A 17,456-nucleotide genomic window follows, 5' to 3' on the forward strand; every position below is an offset into this window, starting at 1 on the left:
TAAGTGGTTCCTCAAGGAGGGGTGAACTCCTGGTGGGAGTAATGCCTGCCTCTGGCCCACGGTACAGGGACGGCTGCTATGGAGGGTGAAGGTCTGAGCAGGGGAAACTTCTGCCTTCTGAGACATGCACCTGGGCCTACAACTCTGGGTCCCACCCCACCCCACTCCATGTCAGGGCCCATGTCAACCCATCAGTCTGCTCCTGCTGCCCTCCGGCCACTGCAGTCTTCTCCAAGCCAGACCCCAGCCCCCCAACCTGAGACAAAAACCCCTCTCCTCCTCGGCCTATCAGGAGGCACAATGTGGAAATGCTGTCAGGCACTGTCTCGCATAAGGCAGCAGGGAGTCCCCTCCCTCCCTTCCCCTTCCCCCCCAGTATGGTCCAGGAGCCAGGCATCTGGGCCCTCATTGCTCTAGTCACACCTCATGATAAGAACACATTTTATTAGAATTGGTATACATATCATATAAATATATTTGTCCAAACTACAGATCGAGGGAGGGATAATGAAGGAAAGCTCTTATTGCTGTGGGGGAACCTGGAGAGGGAGGAAGGGGTGAGAAATGGGGACACCTGGGACCCTTTGTTCCCCCCATCCCTCACAGAAGGCACAAATGCATTATTTCTTTCCATGTGAGGACACTGGGGGAGGGATGGCAGAGAGGGGCAGGAGCTAGAGTACAGAAAACCTCAAAAATACAAAAGAAACCTCCAAACTTCATACCTAATGGTGTGGGAAAGGCTGGGGCAGGGTGCAGGCCATGGGGCTGGGATGGGGGGGGGGAACAGAAAGAACCACTGAAACTTAGAACTGAGAGAGACCCAAAGAGGCCATGATGCCCATGCCGCCACCGCCTCCATGCAGGACCCTGAGAAAACCCAGGTAAACCGGCACAGACCCCGACTAAAAGTGGGTGGGGTGCCCCAGGAATTGGCTTTGGGGCAGCAGTGTGTGTGTGTGAGAGAGTGAGTGCGAGTGCCTGTGTGTGTGTGTGTCTGTGGCAGTGTGGTGGCAGTGGGGTGGTGGCTCGTGTCAGTGACAGAGCAACCAGGGCTAGGAGGGGGTGATTCTAGTCCCCCGGGGGATGCTCTCCTCCATCCTGGTTCCTCCCAAACCGCTTTCAGGGGGTGAAGTCAGCCACTGCTTCCAAGGAGGGCCCCTGCCTGGACAGAAGAGCCCCAGGCAGGACAGGATGAAGGCAAGAGCTTAGGATGAACACGGTTCAGAGAGCGGTTCTTGGGGAACAGAATATCATGGAGCCCCGCGTATCAGGAAAGATATTATACCTAAGTGTATGTCTGTACGTGAGTGTGTGTCTGTGTGTAAGTGTATCTGGGCATGTCCTGGGGCGAGGGGTGAGCTCACTCAAAGGTAAAGGGGTCCTGGGTGCTGAAAAAGAAGTGTCCATCCATGTGGTCCTCCAGCGCATCCTTATCGTTCTCGGCCGGGAACCGCTCCTTACAAATGGGGCACTCCTTCCATGGCGGCGGGGTGGCAGGGCCCCCAGTGCTGGCCTCTGACAAGGGACCCACTGCAAAGCCACTGCAGGAGACAGAGGGAAAGGAGAGGGTCAGTGCGCTCCAGTGTCCTCCTGCCTTATGGACCTCGGGGAAAGGGATCCATGCCCCTGGGCTCCCAGGTCCCCTGGTTCCTCAGGCAGCTCCCTGGGGGCTCTCTCTCCCCCGCTCACCCACAGCATCTTTCTCGCCACACTCCTGGAGCTTGGTTTCCTGGCTTTCCATGTCCTCTCTTCTTTAGACCCTGCCAGTTGCTGTGTAGTGAGCGGCCCATCCCCCAGCCCCCTGCTCTCCTCCCTCCATCTCCGTCTGCTGCCTAATGAGGCTGAAAATGAGTCTGACATCGTCCTTCATCTTCCTGCTCCAGCTGAGAAGGATGACAGCATCACCCCCTCCCTGCCCTGAGCCCATCTCGCCTCAAGGCAAAGCTGGGGGCTAGATGATAAAATCTCTTTCCCCCTGCCTTCCCCTCTTGACCTGCGAAAGGAAAGGGAAGGCCCATGGGGCAATCTGATACCTAAAGCCCCCCGCCCCAGCAGCTGCATCACCCAGAGGGCTTCCCGGGGGAGTCAGGGAAGAGGGACATCTCAGAGCTGGCCAGATGGATTCCAGTCTTCTCTCTCACCCCATCCCTGGGGGCATCAGCCACCTCCCTTCCTCCCCAGACACAGCCTAGGTACCTACCTGGTGGCTGGGGAGGGGGAAGGGGCAGGAGAGAGGGGATGCAGGGCAATTTGGGCTCCACGGAAGATGGTGCTAGAACAACACAGAAGCCAGTTAAAGGCAGGGCCCGAGTGCACATGTGCCTTGGTAAGATGGGGGCAGGAATGACCTGAAGGCACCTGGGATTTTGAGTGGTGGGTGACTTTGTGTCAACCATACCTTTTCCTGGCTGGGGCCAAGAAGAGGGAGCTTGGGTAAAGGGCATGGGGACTATGCACCCGGATGCCCTTTCCACTGGCATCCTCCCACCTCCCTCCTGGTCTCCCCATCTTGCACTCACCTGGCCATGTCATAGAAGGCATTGCCCAGCTCAGGAAGCAGCAGATTGGCCTCCTCACCCCCACTCTGAACAGCTGCCATGAGGACTGACTTCTCATCTTCAGCCTCCTGGGCACCAAAGAGATAGGACTGGGTTTTGGGGTAGTGAGGGTCCCAAGACAGGGTAGCAGCCCATTGTAGCAGGTGAGAGAAGAGTAGTCTAGGCCCAGACAAGTGGACAGTGGGCTGCAGTAGGAGTGAGGCAGGACAGGAGTTCTGATGGGGACTGGCGGGTAAGAAGCAAAGTGGGGAGTAGGGGTGGACAGCAGTAAGGCTATTGGGTTGGATTGGGTTTTGGGGTGTTATTTGTTGGATGGCCTTGAAGAGAGGCTGGGCCTGCCTCCTCTCCCTCAGGGTAAAAAGAGAGCCCTGTGAAGCTAAGACTTACTGCTCCAGAGGCTAGGCCACTTGGGTATGACCCTCCCTCCCCCTTCCCCCTCCCCAGTGCCCCTGGCTCTGTTTCTCTGCACTGCTCACCGAGTCAGAGCTGCTGTCCTCAGCTGGCCCTGAGAGGTGGGGGGCAATGGGAGCCGGCTGACTGATGACAACCAGGGGAGAAGCCTCCTGTGGCCCAGCAGGAGAGGAGCCCGAGTCTCCGCGCTCACACAGGCCATAAGGAGGGAGCCTCATGTCTTCTGGGGACTCATCCTCTGAGTCTGTCAGAGCCGCTGGGCAGCCTGTCAGTGAGGAGAGGGCACAGAAGGATGAGCTGTTAGAGGCTGGCTGGGCTGTCTCCTCTGGATGAGGGATAAGGTTAAACTAGACAGGGGCCAGTGTCTGGGAAGGAAAAGGGCAAGACACAAAAGGTGGAAGCAGCTCCCAGAGGGGCCACACGCAGCTCTCCCCAGCAAGGAAATGGGGTGAGGGGAAGTGGTGTCACAAGACTGGGGGTGTACAGACTCAGCCCTGAGGCCGCCTCCTCATCCTCTGTGGCAGCGCCCTCACTCCACTTCTCGTCTGCCACCTTCTCCAGGCGGGCCTCCAGCTTTCTCATGTACTCCAGCAGCTCCTGGCGTTGGGGGTGGAGAGGTGGGAGAGGCTGGGAGGGTGCCCACCCTGCTGCCCTGCGGATCCCACCTCCCTGGGCACCCAAGAGGAACTCTTGAGTTCCTCAGGATGAGATGCCTTCCCTACAGTGGGGGGCACCTCAAAGTAGAGCCTCACTCCCCCCCACCCAGGAGCCCTTCTTTATCCCCTGCATCTCTCCCTCCCTGTTGGCAGTCCTCTCCTATCCTGTCAAATCGGCCAACGAGAGGAGGCATGGTCCCATTTTTCGCCTCTGGGCTCTCTCAGAGATAACAGTTTCTAAGCCAAGAGATGGCAGGAAGATCCGAAGTTCCCAGCCCTCAAGTCCTCAATTCTGGCATCCAGGGAGCCTGAGTCATGGGTTCGCACCTGCTTCTCCTCCTGCAACTGTTCCTTTTCCTTCTGGAGCACACGCAGGGCTGACCGCAGCTCTGTCAGTTCCCGCTTGCTCTCTGACAGCTGCACCTGAGGGAGTGGGGAGCCTAGAATGTGCCTCCAGGAAGCCAGGCTCTGCGACCTGGACCCACCAACCTAGAACCATGTCTCTCTGTGCCTCTGTCCTTCTTTTGCCCCAACTCACACAAGGGAAGTCTGACACGCTTCTTCCATGACTCCCGTCTTGATCACAGGAGGCAATCGCCTGAGTCCCAGACTTTGCCTCTGGAGTGTGGGCCTGGGTGAGGGCCTCGGGGTTGGGATGCAGAGGCCCTGGTCATGGCAGGGCACTCTATAATTCTCCTAAGTCACCCCTGAGAGGCTCAGGATATGTGTCTTGAGAACAGAAGGGGACATTGTACCTTTCAAACCAACGAGCCGTGGGACAAGTGCAAGGAAGAGACCACTCAACATGGAGTGAGCAGCCAGGACTTCTGAGCCCACACCCAAGACAGCAAGAAGGGGCACCATGGCCTCAGAAGGCCACAGGACTGGACTCATGGGTGGCTGCACGCCTCACCAGGCTAGAATCCTTTTCCCGGGCCAGTTCAGTCTTGAACACTTGGTTCTGGGTCTTCTCCTCTTGAACTGCCTTTTCCAGTCGCAGTATCTCTGCACTCAGCTTCAGGATCTTGTCTTTCTCCGCCTGTGACGTGGCCGAAAAGGAACATGGGAGGGGAAAGGTGAAGGAAAACAAACACTATTGGCAATAACTCCATTGCTCACTGTGTTCCTTCTTTTATTTAAATGAGTATTTTGGGAGCAATTTCTCCCTTTCTTGGCTTTCCCATTCCCTATACTTCTCAGTGAAGGAAGGGACATGCCAGAAGGTGCCTTGCTAATCAGGAACGGGCATTACTGATGCGGCCCGGTTCCTGGGGCAGTAAATGTTTCTGAATCAAGACGGTAACCAAGGAAGGTTCTACAAGGGACAGGGGCACCCTGCTTAGGGACAGGTCGTCCCTGGACAGTGAACTAACTGTACCTCCTTTGGAGCCCCTCCCCATCCCTGAGTTCTTGAAGATCCTCATCCCTCTGTCCTCTGAGGGGCTCTGGCCCCATGGAGGTGGGGGCAGTGGCTGTGAGCTTGCCAGGTGCCCCCACCCCTCTACCTCCACACTCTGCAGCAGCCCCGCACGCTCCTTGCTCCACTGGCTTTTTTCCTCCTTCAGGTGCAGGCTGAGCTCAGCCAGCCTGCCGTTGACTCCGGCCACTTCCAGGCGACTGCGGTGGAGCTCGGCCATTGTGCGGTCCCTGGCTCCCGCTGCGCTGGCCAGCTCCTCCCCGAGAAGGGCGGCTTTCTGCTGGCTTGAGGCTGCGAGCTCCTGGGCTCCTCGAAGCTGCTCCCTCAGGGGCTCCAGTTCGGCCTCAGCAGACAAGAGAACATGGAGTTAGGGTTCCCAATGAGTCCCTCGTGAGCCACAGAGGTAACCAGGCTCCCTGCTACCCACCACTGCCTCTGGGCTCAAGATTTGCCCTGCTCCATCTCCAGCCTTGTCTTTTCCCCCAGACTTTTCTATAGTGAGCCCTTGGAACTTCCTTTATTTCCTGTTGCCTGAGGGCTTCACTCACCACACGCTGCTGGGCCTGGCCTAGGGTATCCTTCATTTGGGCCACCTTGTCCTTCAGTCGCTGGGCCTGAGCACCCTGTTCCTCCTGCCGGCCCTTTGCTTCCTGTAGCTCCAAATTTAAGCGATGGTTTTCTTCTTGTGCCATTTGGAGCTCAGCCTGATGGAGTGGTGAATAGGTAAGGAAAGGGGTGTTATGTATTTGGGGTGGCTGGGGGGTGAACCACTGTGATGAGAGAGGTCAAGTTTCTGCTTTCCAGGTTTAACACAAACCTAAGTATTCAGCTCTTCTGAGCCCTTCCCAGCCATTCTCAGCCGGCTGAGGGTCTCAGCTCAAAGCCACTCAGTCCTGAACATCCAGTCTCCAGCTCCCAACATGAGGTACCATTATCCCAGCCTGGGCAGGGTCTTACATGCATCTAGGTATCCCATGCAGCATTTCTGCTTCTCTGCTCTTCCTTTTAGTTATTTATTTTAAAAAGATTTTTATTTATTTATTTCAGAGAAAGAAAGCAGGGGAGAGGGAGAAGCAGACTCCCCACTGCGCAGGGAGCCCAATGTGGGACTCTATCCCAGGACCCTGGGACCACAACCTGAGCCGAAGGTAGACTCTCACCTGACTGAGGCACCCAGGTGCCCATCTGCTCTTCCTTTTAGATCAAAACTCAGTCTGGATGTACCATAAGGCCCTCAAACTCAGCACATTCTACCTCCCACTCTACTCCTTTCTGCTCTTAGTTCCACCCATGGTACTATTTCTCAGATCACTCAGGCTGGATCTGTCGGTGCTATGCCTGCTTGGCTCTGTTTTCCTTAACGACCCACGAAAAAGCTTTCGGACTCTTCATGCTCCATCTTGTTCACAGCCATTTTCTCCTTTCTGCTATCGCTGCAACCATGTCAGCTCCGGCCCTGGCCATTTCCTACTTGGATTATTGAATAATCCCGTAAGTAGTTCATCTCCTATAAGAAAATCACATGAATCTTCTTTAAAGTACTGTTTTTTAAGTACGTGGCACGCTCCCCTGAAAATCACTGATGTCGCTCACTGCTTACAGAATAAAGACTAAACTCCAAGTTTTCTCCAATCTGACCTAGGCCTTACCTCAAACTCTTCACCCACACATTCAATTGCCTGAGTGTTCTGGGCGCTCAGCCTTTGTCCGCATATTTCTCTGTTTCCAGAATGGCCTCCCTCTCATCTCTGTCTACTCAAATTCTCCCTACTCCTCACTGCTGAGCAAGTGGTTTTCACATATCCTTCAACAGAAGCCTAGGGCTTGGAGGAAGCCATATAGAGGTTCTGCAAATATGTGATCCGAGCTTCTTCTAAATTATCAAAAAAGAAAAACCCAAAAAACCCAACACACAGACTCACAAGTTAATACAACAGTCTCAATCCACTGCCATATGCTTCTAGGTTAATTAATTTTTGTGCAAACCTCAGAATGAAGTTTCTATTGAACTGAAAAGCACACTGAGATGGCTAGGTGGACAGTCAAATAATGGCTGTCCCTGGCACCTCCTTGTGTGTGAGACTCAAAGTGTCCTCGGTACTGCACAACCCAAATACAATACAGAAATATTCTAGCTGCTGAGGCTGACAGAGCGGTTACCTATAACCTCTGATTTCAAGGTCTGGCATCTATCAGAATTACCTTATTGCTTTGTTACCTTCTAAGTCAACACTGTACATTTGAATTTATAAAAATAAATTTATAGTAATAAAATACTGCTTTTACCTATTTAGTGAGGTTTCACAGAAGACATAAAACTTTACTGGGGAGGTGGGGCAGAAAGCCAAAAAGGCTGGAAAATACTAGGCCAGTTTATTCCCCAGTTTCGCCTTTTTTTTTTTTTTTTTTTTGAAGTAAGCTCTATGCTCAAGAGTAGGGCTTGGACTCAGGACCCTGAGATCAAGAGTCATACGTTCTGCTGACTGAGCCAGCCAAGAACCCCTATGCCCCCTTTTTTAGTTTTTATTTTTTAAGGATTATATTTATTTATTTGAGAGAAAGAGAGTGAGGGAGAGAGAACATCAGCAGAGTGAGGGGCAGACTCCCCACTCAGCAGGGAGCCTGACATGGGACCACCCAGGGCCACCCCACCACAACACTTTATCATTCTTCCCTGATGATGCTTAACATATCTCACTTTGACTAAACTTATTTGGGTGTACATTTTATGCTTTCTAGGAGAGTGCATACAATGTTCTCTTAACATTTTTATCCACTCTGGTGCTTAGCGCTCAGACAGGACTTAATTAGTAAACACTGCAGGGACACTTCAGAAGGCGAACCGACTCTGAGCCCTTACCTCGCTTTGTTCCTTGTCTGCCTGCGCTTCTTTCAGTTGCCCGAGGAGCTTCTCTTGTTCCCGAGTCAGGGCTTTCACTGTGTCCCTCACCCTGTGTGAGTGGGGAGATGGAACGTCAGATGACTGACTGGTCACCAGAGAAGCAATGAGGGACTCAGACTTCTGTCTTGAGCTCTTCTACTGGTGCTCCTCTAGGCTCAGACCTCCACTTGTCTTTAGGATGTTCAAATCCCCAGGCCAAGGTGATCACGTTGTAAGCCCCAAGTACCCAAGATTCCTGGTTCTAGAGCACAATCTAGAAAAAAGTTTTTCTTTCTCTTTATGTATCACTTTAAGGAATGTTCCGTGGATGGCTTCCTAGTTGTTTTCGTTCCATCAAGAGACCAGAACCCAGTCTTTTTTTAGGCAAGGAACAGCCGTGATTGATTATAAACTTTGGACCTAGATCAGAAGTTGGCAGACTTTTCTGTAAAGGGCCTGACAGTAAATACTTCAGGCTCTGCATGCTGGGAGGATTCTGTGGCAACTACTCAACTGTGCCACTGTAGTATAAAAGCAGCACCAGACCACATGTACGTGAATGGCACGGCTGTTCCAATAAAACTTTATTTATGAACACTGAAATATGAATTTCCTATCTTCCTTTTCATATCTTTTTTTTTTTTTAACCATTAATCAATTGTCAAAACCATTCTTACCTCACGGGTTGTACAAAAACAGGTGGCAAGTCCACATTTGGCACATGGGCCACTGGTGACTGACCCCTGGTCTAGATAGTCCCTAATCTCTTCCAGACGCTCAGTCTGATCGCAGCTTTTCTAGTCCATGATTTAGAACCTAGACATTAAGTAGCTCCCTAGGGCAAGACTAACATATTCTGCACTGGAGAAGCCTCAGGGAGTAACTCATGTTATACTCTGGGCCTTGGCTCATGTGCTTCTTTCCTTTAAGGAGTTTAAAAAATAGATATTAGATGTGCCGATCCTGAATGAAAGAGGCTTAATTGTGTGATTTGATGAAAGAACGAACTAGGGTGTTTCTCCTGGTGAAAATCTGAAGCACAGGCATGGCCAGTGTTCAATATTTGTGCTATCCGGTGGAAATAATAGCTGTCTGGTAGAAGAAGGAAATTCATTCTGTGCGGCTCCAGAGGTCTAAACCAGGACCAAGGGAGGAAAGTTAAGAGGAAGGAGTTATAGAAGGGAAAGTCTGGTTCAATCCAAGAGATAAAAAATTGACAGTTGTCTGATATTGAAAGAGGCTGCCTTTTGAAGTAGCCACCCTCTTAAATACCCTATATTCCTCCCAGTGCTAACATTCTATGACTCATGCCTTTTTTCAGGAGATTCTGTAATGTTCCTGGATCATTAGTTTGAACATTTCCTAACAGTGAGAACGGAATTTAGTCTTTTTCTTTTTTTGAATTTATTTTCATTTTCTATTATTTTTCAAATAATAGTTTTTTCTTTATTTATTTTTTAAAAAATATATTTATTTACTGAGAGAAACAGTGCTTTTGTGTGTGCATGCTCACTGGAGCAGGGGCACAGGGGTTGGGGGGAGGGGCAGAGGGAGAATCTCAAGTAGACTCTGGGCTCAGCGTGGAGCCTGATACCGGCTTTGATCTCACAACTCTGAGATCATGACCTAAGCAGAAACTGATGAGTTGGATGCTTAAGCAACGGAGCCACCCAGGTGCTCCCTCTTCTTTTTTAAAAAAGATTTTTAAGTAATCTCTGTGCCCAATGAGGGGCTCAAACTCACATCCCTCAGATCAACAGTCACCCACTCCACTGACTGAGCCAGCCAGGCGCCCCTCTAATCTTTGCTGTGGTAAAATCTGACATCCATCCTCTCTTATCTCATGTTGACTATTCTATCCATTCTCTTCTTCCAAGTCCTCCGCTCCTGGCTCCTGCTTAGCCTTTGCTGTACCATAAATAGTAACTATGATGACTTCTGAAGGTGAGGAATACAGAATAGGATCAGGAAAGATGGAAGAGCTCGGCAGGAAAAGATTTCCCCCGTAAGTGGGATAACCACATGACACAGCGGGTTCGCCTGCTGCCTGAAATGAGAGGCTGGAGTTTGGGGGTGACAGGAAATGAAAGGAAGGAACGGGGGCAGAGGAGGTCCTCTCACCTGTCCAGCTCCACCTCCTTTGTCAGCACTTTCTCACTGATGGCCTGGATGTCATCTTCCAGCTCCAGGATGCGCGCCACATGGTCTCCCTGTTGCTGACTCAGGATGTCCCTCTCTTCTATGAGCTCCCCATGGGACCGGGAAAGCCCCTGGAATTAAGGTTACCTCAGAAAGATGAAGTTGAGACTCACCTCTCAAAGAACAGAACAAGGCCTTAGGAGGAGCATACCAGAATTTGACTGTTCTCACCCCTCTACCCTGTCACCTTCCTTGAGAAAGAAACTGCAAGGGAACATTCCCTTGCTGGTGAACATGGCCACCTCCACCCTCCCTCACTACTACTGCGAGCAAAGAATCTTATCACATTATGTTTGCGATGTGTCTCCTGTCACCTCAAGCTTAATCCCACTTGTTATTCCCTAAAGCTAATTTTTGATGCCAGAACCATCTTAAAAGTCCACTAGTATCTCTCCTTTTCCATCTTCACTGGGTTAGATTTTGGACCCTGGGTGAGCAGCCAGGCCCCACCCTCACCTGGCCCAACTCCCACCTTGTACTGCTCCATCAGCTCAGCGTGCTCCTGCCTGGCGGTTGCCAGAGCAGTCTCAAGATCCTGGACTTGATTCCTCAGCTCTGTCACCTGTCCCTCCAGCTGCAGCTTCAACTGCATCAGGTCATTCCTCTCTTGCTGGCTCTCGTCCAACTGGTTCTACAGGGGGTAGGATGAAGAGGGGGGCTGTGTTTGTGATGCTCCCGCCGCTATCACTATGCAGATGCATTCGGGGCTGGGAAGTTATATCAGTACAGATATAAAGAGGGGAGTTAAGGGGAGCCTTGGGGTGTTACTGAAGCCTGCCCACCACCAGACATACCAGCTCTGGAAACCTTGGAAGAAGTCTCTCTTAATCCATGCAGACAAAAGGGATGGCTCCCTGAATTTTACCTTATCTATTCTGGAACCTGACAGATATAGGTTTACGATTTCTACTAGCTATTTCACTTTGAATGGGCTACTTACCTTCTCCGTGTCTTTGTCCTCATTTGTAAAGTGATCTCTTAGTATATATTGTTGAAAGGTAATTGTAATGAGAATAACAAATGTAAAAACAGAACATGGAAGACATCCAGATGGCCAAAAGACACATACTCAACATCACTCAACATCAGGGAAATGCAAATCAAAACCATAATGAGATAGCACCTCACATCTGTCAGAATGGCTAAAATAAAAAACACAAGAAACAAGAAGTGTTGGCAAAGATGTGGACAAAAAGGAACTCTCTCACTGTTGGTGGGAGTGAAGGCTGATGCAGTGACTGTGGATAATGGTATGGAGGTTCCTCAAGAAGTTAACAATAGGGCGCGTCAGTGGCTCAGTGGGTTAAAGCCTCTGCCTTCGGCTCAGGTCATGATTCCCAAGGTCCTGGGAGCCTGCTTCCCCCTCTCTCTCTGCCTGCCTCGCTGCCTACTTGTGATCTCTGTCTGTCAAATAAATGAATAAAATCTTAAAAAAAAAAAGAAGTTAAAAATAGAACTACTCTATGATGTAGTAATCGCACTCCTAAGTATTTATCCAAAAAGTATGAAAACACTAATTCAAAGGGAAAAGTGCACCCCTAAGTTTATAGCAGCCTTATTTACAAGGGCCAAACTATGGAAGAAGCCCAAGTGTCCACTGAATACTGAATGGATAAAGAAAACGTGGTATACACACACACACACACACACACACACACACACACAACTTTCACTTGGCCATAAGCAAGACTGAGGTCTTGCCATTTGCAATGACATGGATGGAGTTACAGAGTATTATGCCAAAAGAAATAAGTCAGTCAGAGAAAGACAAATACCATATGACTTCACTCATATGTGGAATTTATGAAACAAAACAAATGAGCATGGGGGAAAAAAAGAGAGAGAGAGAGAAAGAAACAAACCAAGAAAGAGACTCTTAACTACTACAGAGAACAAACTGCTGGTTAGAGGGCAGGTGGGTGGGGGTGGGTGAAAGAGGTGATGGGGACTATCACCATTATCATGATGAGCACTGAGTAATGGAAGGAATGCTGAATCACTGTACTGTACACCTGAAACTAACATAACACTGTATGGTAACTACGCTGGAATTAGAATAAATAAACAACAAAACTGATTATGGGGTAGGAGCGCACACATGTCTGACTTAAGATACAAACATCTTCTTCCTATTCTTGTGTTGATTCTGTGTGTTCAGAGGGTTCTAGAAGGCAAGAATTTACTTCCATCACAGACAAGTTACTCATTCTCACCTCCTGAGCCTTCTCAAATCTGTCCTCTTGTCTGGGGAGTGTATGTACTTCCTCCCCCAACTGTCCCTGTCCCTTCTCTGCCTTTAGGAAGTCTTTGCCAACATTTGCCTTCACTCTCTAATTCTTCTCTGTTTGGTCTATTTGGTCCAATGGGCAAAGAATACAAGCCACACAAATAGTTTTTAAATTTTTCGGTAGATACTTCAAAAAAATAACAAGAAACAGGTGAAATTCACCGTAATAATATTTTGTCTAACCCAGTCTACCCAAAATATCATTTCAACATGTAATCAATATAAAAAATTATTGAGATCTTTTACTTTTTAAAATACAATGTCTCCAAAATCCTTTGTGTATTTTACCCATATAGTACATCTCAATTTGGACCGGTCACATTTCAAGTGCTTGAGAGCCTCCAATATTATCTAGGGCCATACTATCTGCTCTCATTCCTCACCTGTCATGGACATAGGTCTCATCCTCCCCTTCCTCTGAACATTCCTTCCCTGGAGTGGCCTCCCTCCACCCTTTATATCTTCCCCTAGGGCCTAGAACAGGATGTGGCACTTGGGAGGAATGCTCAAAAAGTACTTATGAAATCTTGAGTGACAGTGGCCTGTGGGCGGCTTGCTTTTCTGCCCTACATGCTTGTGTCTATGTTAGACCGAGACTTTCTTAACGGCAAGATTGTGTAACTCCCACAAGGTCTTTGGTTGAGGCCAGAGCCCAGGGGAGGATTAGGTGAGAAGGGGTCCCTTGCCCTGCTGCCCACCCATTCCTCATCCTAGGAGCAGCTCTGCCGTGCTGTTCTCACCTGCAGCACGGTGGCCTTGGGGACAACCAGCAGGATGTCAGAGCCACCATCGGTCTCCTCCAGGGTCACCAGCTCATCCATGGGCCTTGGCTCTCGGAACTGGAAAGGGGGGCTCTGCCCACACACCCGGCCCTGGCGGTTCACATATCGGAACTGGTAGAGCTGGGCTCCAGGTTTGGGCAGGTAGCTGGCTGTGGGAAGAGGAATGGACCCGGGATATGATCCCAGGCCCTCAAGTGTTTGACACGTCTCCCTTCCCCTTGATGTGACTTATCACCCACTGCCCTTGGCTCTAGCCTCTTGTTCCCTGTTCCATATACTGTTCCCTCTCCACCTCCCACAGGGTATTTCCATATCCTGGGATACTCCTGTCCCTCCCTTCTGCCTAGTCCTGTCCTTCCTCTCTTTCCCAAATCTACCTTCCATCACCATCATTGTCATGATGCTAGCTACCATTTACTGAGTGCCCACACTGTACCAGGCACTACGTAACCCTTTACCTGTATCACTTCAAATCTTCATATTGTACCTATTAAGCCAGGCACCTCCTTTTATTGTTAAGATAGTAGACAGAGAGATTAAGTAATTTGTCCAGGGCCAAACAGCTCGTAAGTATTAGAGTTGAGATACAAAACCAGGTCTTTCGGAATCTAACACCACCTTCTTAATCTTTGATCCCACCTTTCCTTCCCTCTTCCCTACCCCTAGCTCCCTAAGAGGACTTCCTCTTTTTTTTCATAGGAGGCAGGATTAGTGGTCCTCTACAGTTCCTTCCATCTCTAAGTCCCTGATTCTATAATAATCCCACAATTCTATGTCTGCTGAGCCCTGCTGGATATAGTTCTTATTTTCTTTATTTGCACTTATTCTTCTTTGTTGTCTGTGCCTAACTTTTGTTTCTGAGCCCACTGTCCTCTACACCTCTATCCCCCTGGCTTCTCCATCCTGGACCTTCCATATTCCCTCATACCTTGGAACTGGACGCTGGCGTGGACAGGGGAGCCATCAGCCGCACTTTCGGGCACCGAAGACCACACAAACGTGTGGTAATCCCGAACACAGGCAGCCTCCACCTGTGAAGGACCATGGTGGGAGAGGGGCAAAGTGATGGAACTATAAACTATGAATGGCAGAAAGGGCTGAGGGATTGACCAGGGACAGGGTGTTGTTATACGGACAGGGATGATGAGAGACAGCCAAAGTGGAGGGACATTTTGTGGCAGAAGAGAGGAAGGCTAAGGGGCACCTGGGTGGTTCAGTCATTAAGTGTCTGCCTTTGGCTCAGGTCATGATTCTGGGGTCCTGGGATCGAGCCCCACATTGGGCTCCCTGTTCTGCAGGAAGCCTGCTTCTCCCTCTCCCACTCCTTCTGCTTGTGTTCTCTCTCTCTCTTTCTCTCTCCGTCAAATAAATAAAATCTTAAAAAAAGAGAAAGAGAGCAGAGGTAAGATGGGGAGAAGATGAGCTCTGCTAACATAGAAGCCCTCAGTTACCTGTGACATCTTTTCCCTTCTTTTCTACCAACATGAGGTTGAGAACCCAAGGATTAAGTCACTCCCCTTATTCCAACCAACCCATGGCCCATAAATCTGAGCCAAAAGAAGGTTCAGAGATACCTTGAAGATGCCAATCCAGTCGCTGGCACTGGGCACGGTGCCTGGGGGAAGGGTATAGTGACATTCCACCTTGGTGTTGGGGATGTAGGTCCGGGCTACATTCAGAAAGTTGACTCCACCTCGGGAAGGTGCCCGGCTTAGTGATGATTCTTCCATCCTGCCCTGAAGATATCGGCCCTCCTCTGAAATAAAGGGTTAATATCATACAATCTCTCCAATCCAACTCTTCTTCCCCCCAACTCCATTCCCACCCACTCACATCTCCTGTCACTACACCTAAAGATGAAGGCATATCTCGTTTCCAGCCCCTGAGGGTTAGACAACCCTTTGGAGGTATCATTTTGGTTTCCAGAACATAGGTCTGGCCCTCTGAGTCAGTCCCTATCCTGTCTCACATTGTTCCTTTCCTGAGTCATAGATTCTTCCTAGAGTTAAGTTCTCTCTCATTTCTGTTCCCTTTTCACAGCCCCATTGACCAAGTCTCAGTATCCAGGGCTCCGCCTTCTGAGTCCCTCCTTTTCTACCTTTTAACATCCTGAGCATTCCAAATCCTTCAACCTCCACCTCCCCATCCCATGCCCCATATCTTTCAGCTCTTGGATTCAAAATCCAGCTGAGGTGTGGGGTCCCTCATTCTGAGTGGGTCTCCTTGCACACTCCAGCTGTACCCAGGACGACTCATGACATCTGAAAACAACAACTAATCTCTGAGAAAGTAAAGACTGAGTCTTCAGAGCTGGAAAGTGGCTCGGGGGGATCAACAGTCCAATCCTCAGGACCCTGAGGTCCCAGTTCTCTCCCCTCTCAGAGTTGTCCACCTTCATGAATTTAAAAAAAAAAAAAAAAGCTTCTGCTCTCATTCAAGAGACAAAGTGAAAGGGAAGATATAGGGAAAGACAGGTTTTTTTCTCTCCACTTCATTACTCCAGGAAGTCAAGAATTCTGGAGGCGGCTGCTTCAAGGGTGGAGTGAAACACTCGGCAGGAACGTGGTGGTGTGGGGAGATGGAATGTGGGAGCCTGGAGCCAGGAAAGCCCCACCCCTGGTAGGGGATAGCCTGGAAGGTGGGAAGTAAGGGGCCCTGAGAAGAGGAAATATATATGTGATGCTGAGAGAAGGGAGAGATAATTCAAACAGAACCTAACATTCTTTTCTTCAGCTCTTGCTGGGAACAGAACTAGAAATCTACTGGTTTGACTATGTTAACCCAGCTGCAGTATTTTCCTATTTTCTTTCTGCCCCCTTTGGCCGCGATCCTAAGTGCCTGGATGGGGAACTGGAGGCATGCTGTAAGATGGGACTGAGAGGAAGAGGTGTTCCAAGTTGGGTGGAACTATGCGTATGGGGTGAGGAACAACAATTATCAACAGAACTCCTCAGCCTAAGGCTGTGAGATGGCCCTCGCCATCGCTGCTCTCCAGCCCACTCATCTTCATTGTATGTCAGCTGCAGAAGATGGCATCCAATCAGCCATAGGTACTCATGTGCACACCCCTAAACATCACAACTCCATGTCAGGCTGAAGTTGGGCCCAGGACTTTAAAAAACAACAGAAATTCGGTAGAGAAGGAAAGGTGAGCCAGTTCTCAAAAAACAAGCAACCTCTCCCTCCAAAATAAGGACTGGATTCAGGACAAGAAGTATCTTTGGGGTTTGATCTCTGAAAAGCCCCCAGTCAAAATTAGCCTATGTTTTCTCCAAATACAATTCTTCTGATGGTCTAAGTAGGGATGAGTTGTCTGCAAAGATCTAAGCCTGGGGGAACACCAAATATGCCCCACAAAGAAATCCATAACAGCTGGAAACATTCGCCAGACCCGAAACAAAGCTCTGGGCACTTAAAGTGTATGAGTGTAGCTAGATTCAAGTGTTCAAGAGGGAGGCGAGAGTCCCTCCCCCCAACTTTGCAGGGCTCTAGAGTTCCTTAACATTCTACCACTTGGGAGGTTTTTTCCCCCAGCGATTCAGCGCAGTAAAGGCCTTTGGATTGGGGCGGGAGGGTAAGGAGAAAGGGAAGGTTTGCGAGGGTCAAGTCTTGCCTGGAAGAGAATGAGTAAATATTTCAGCTTCTCCCAACTACCTGAAACGTAACAAGCTTTATAGAGAAGGACCGATGAGAAGGTGAAAACAGTTAGGGGGCACCCTCCTGATCGGGGGGCCCCGCTGAGACCCAGAACTCTTAAAACAGTAGGGGTGGCTTCTCCACTACGGAAAGTATTAAAACCCAAAACTTCCGGCATTTCCCTTCTACAGTTCCCTTAGGTTACCCTTCCACAGACTGGAAAGTGGGGTGACCCCCCCGCATCAGATCGCCCCCAAATTAGGCCAAGTTTCTTACCCCACTCTCCGATCAGCTGTTCCCTCACCTTCCACCAACAACAAAAACAGCAGTCCGACTCCTGGAGGGGAGGGAGAAGAAGGGACGCGAGGCCTTCTGGGGTTTGTGGTTTCTCCGGCCTCTTTTGTCGGAGAGCTGGCTAGGATCTGGGACCACATATCCCAGGAAGCCGTACGTGAGGAGGGCGGAGCAGAGGGCGGCCTTGGCGACTACCTCCCTGCGGCAACTTGGGAGGCGTAGTTCTCACGTCCATGACTGTAAACGAGGGTGTGTTCACCAAAGGACTTCACGGCCCATGATTCCTCAAAAGGGGGCCGGCTGTATTAGTGGCGACTGCTGGTTTGTAACGT

At 49.9% G+C, this 17,456-nt stretch overlaps 1 protein-coding gene across 3 annotated transcripts; it reads right to left on the reverse strand.

Annotated features, from left to right (window-relative positions):
• Positions 1-427: 427 nt before the first annotated feature.
• Positions 428-17,238, reverse strand: CALCOCO1 (calcium binding and coiled-coil domain 1). 3 transcript variants are annotated; one of them, XR_004286973.1, is made up of 17 exons: positions 17,107-17,213; positions 14,769-14,950; positions 14,123-14,225; positions 13,153-13,343; positions 10,598-10,756; positions 10,048-10,196; positions 7,906-7,996; positions 5,594-5,749; positions 5,134-5,388; positions 4,542-4,667; positions 3,956-4,051; positions 3,461-3,569; positions 3,038-3,237; positions 2,523-2,629; positions 2,204-2,275; positions 1,693-1,996; positions 1,433-1,544 (listed from the first exon to the last, which is right to left on the reverse strand). XR_004286973.1 is itself a non-coding variant. In XM_032348426.1 (16 exons), exons 2-16 carry the CDS (start codon positions 14,922-14,924, stop codon positions 1,364-1,366), a joined length of 2,151 nt encoding a protein of 716 aa, XP_032204317.1. In that variant the 5' UTR covers positions 14,925-14,950; positions 17,107-17,238; the 3' UTR covers positions 428-1,363. The 3 variants fall into 3 exon arrangements, 2 of the variants coding, with proteins under 2 accessions (XP_032204317.1, XP_032204316.1); XM_032348426.1 differs by lacking the exon at positions 1,693-1,996 and having other exon boundaries at positions 428-1,544; positions 17,107-17,238; XM_032348425.1 differs by lacking the exons at positions 1,693-1,996; positions 2,204-2,275 and having other exon boundaries at positions 428-1,544.
• Positions 17,239-17,456: the final 218 nt, after the last annotated feature.

Source organism: Mustela erminea, chromosome 6 (assembly GCF_009829155.1).
Source record: "Mustela erminea isolate mMusErm1 chromosome 6, mMusErm1.Pri, whole genome shotgun sequence".
NCBI lineage: Eukaryota > Metazoa > Chordata > Mammalia > Carnivora > Mustelidae > Mustela > Mustela erminea.

Coding starts and splice junctions, on each gene's coding strand:
- CALCOCO1 (XM_032348426.1), bottom strand. CDS start 14,924: ATGGAAGAATCATCACTAAGCCGGGCACCTTCCCGAGGTGGAGTCAAC. Junction 5,750..7,905: donor CAGACAAGGAACAAAGCGAG/GTAAGGGCTCAG, acceptor CCACTCCATCAG/GCTGAGCTCCAAATGGCACA. Junction 2,630..3,037: donor AGGACAGCAGCTCTGACTCG/GTGAGCAGTGCA, acceptor TTTGGTGCCCAG/GAGGCTGAAGATGAGAAGTC.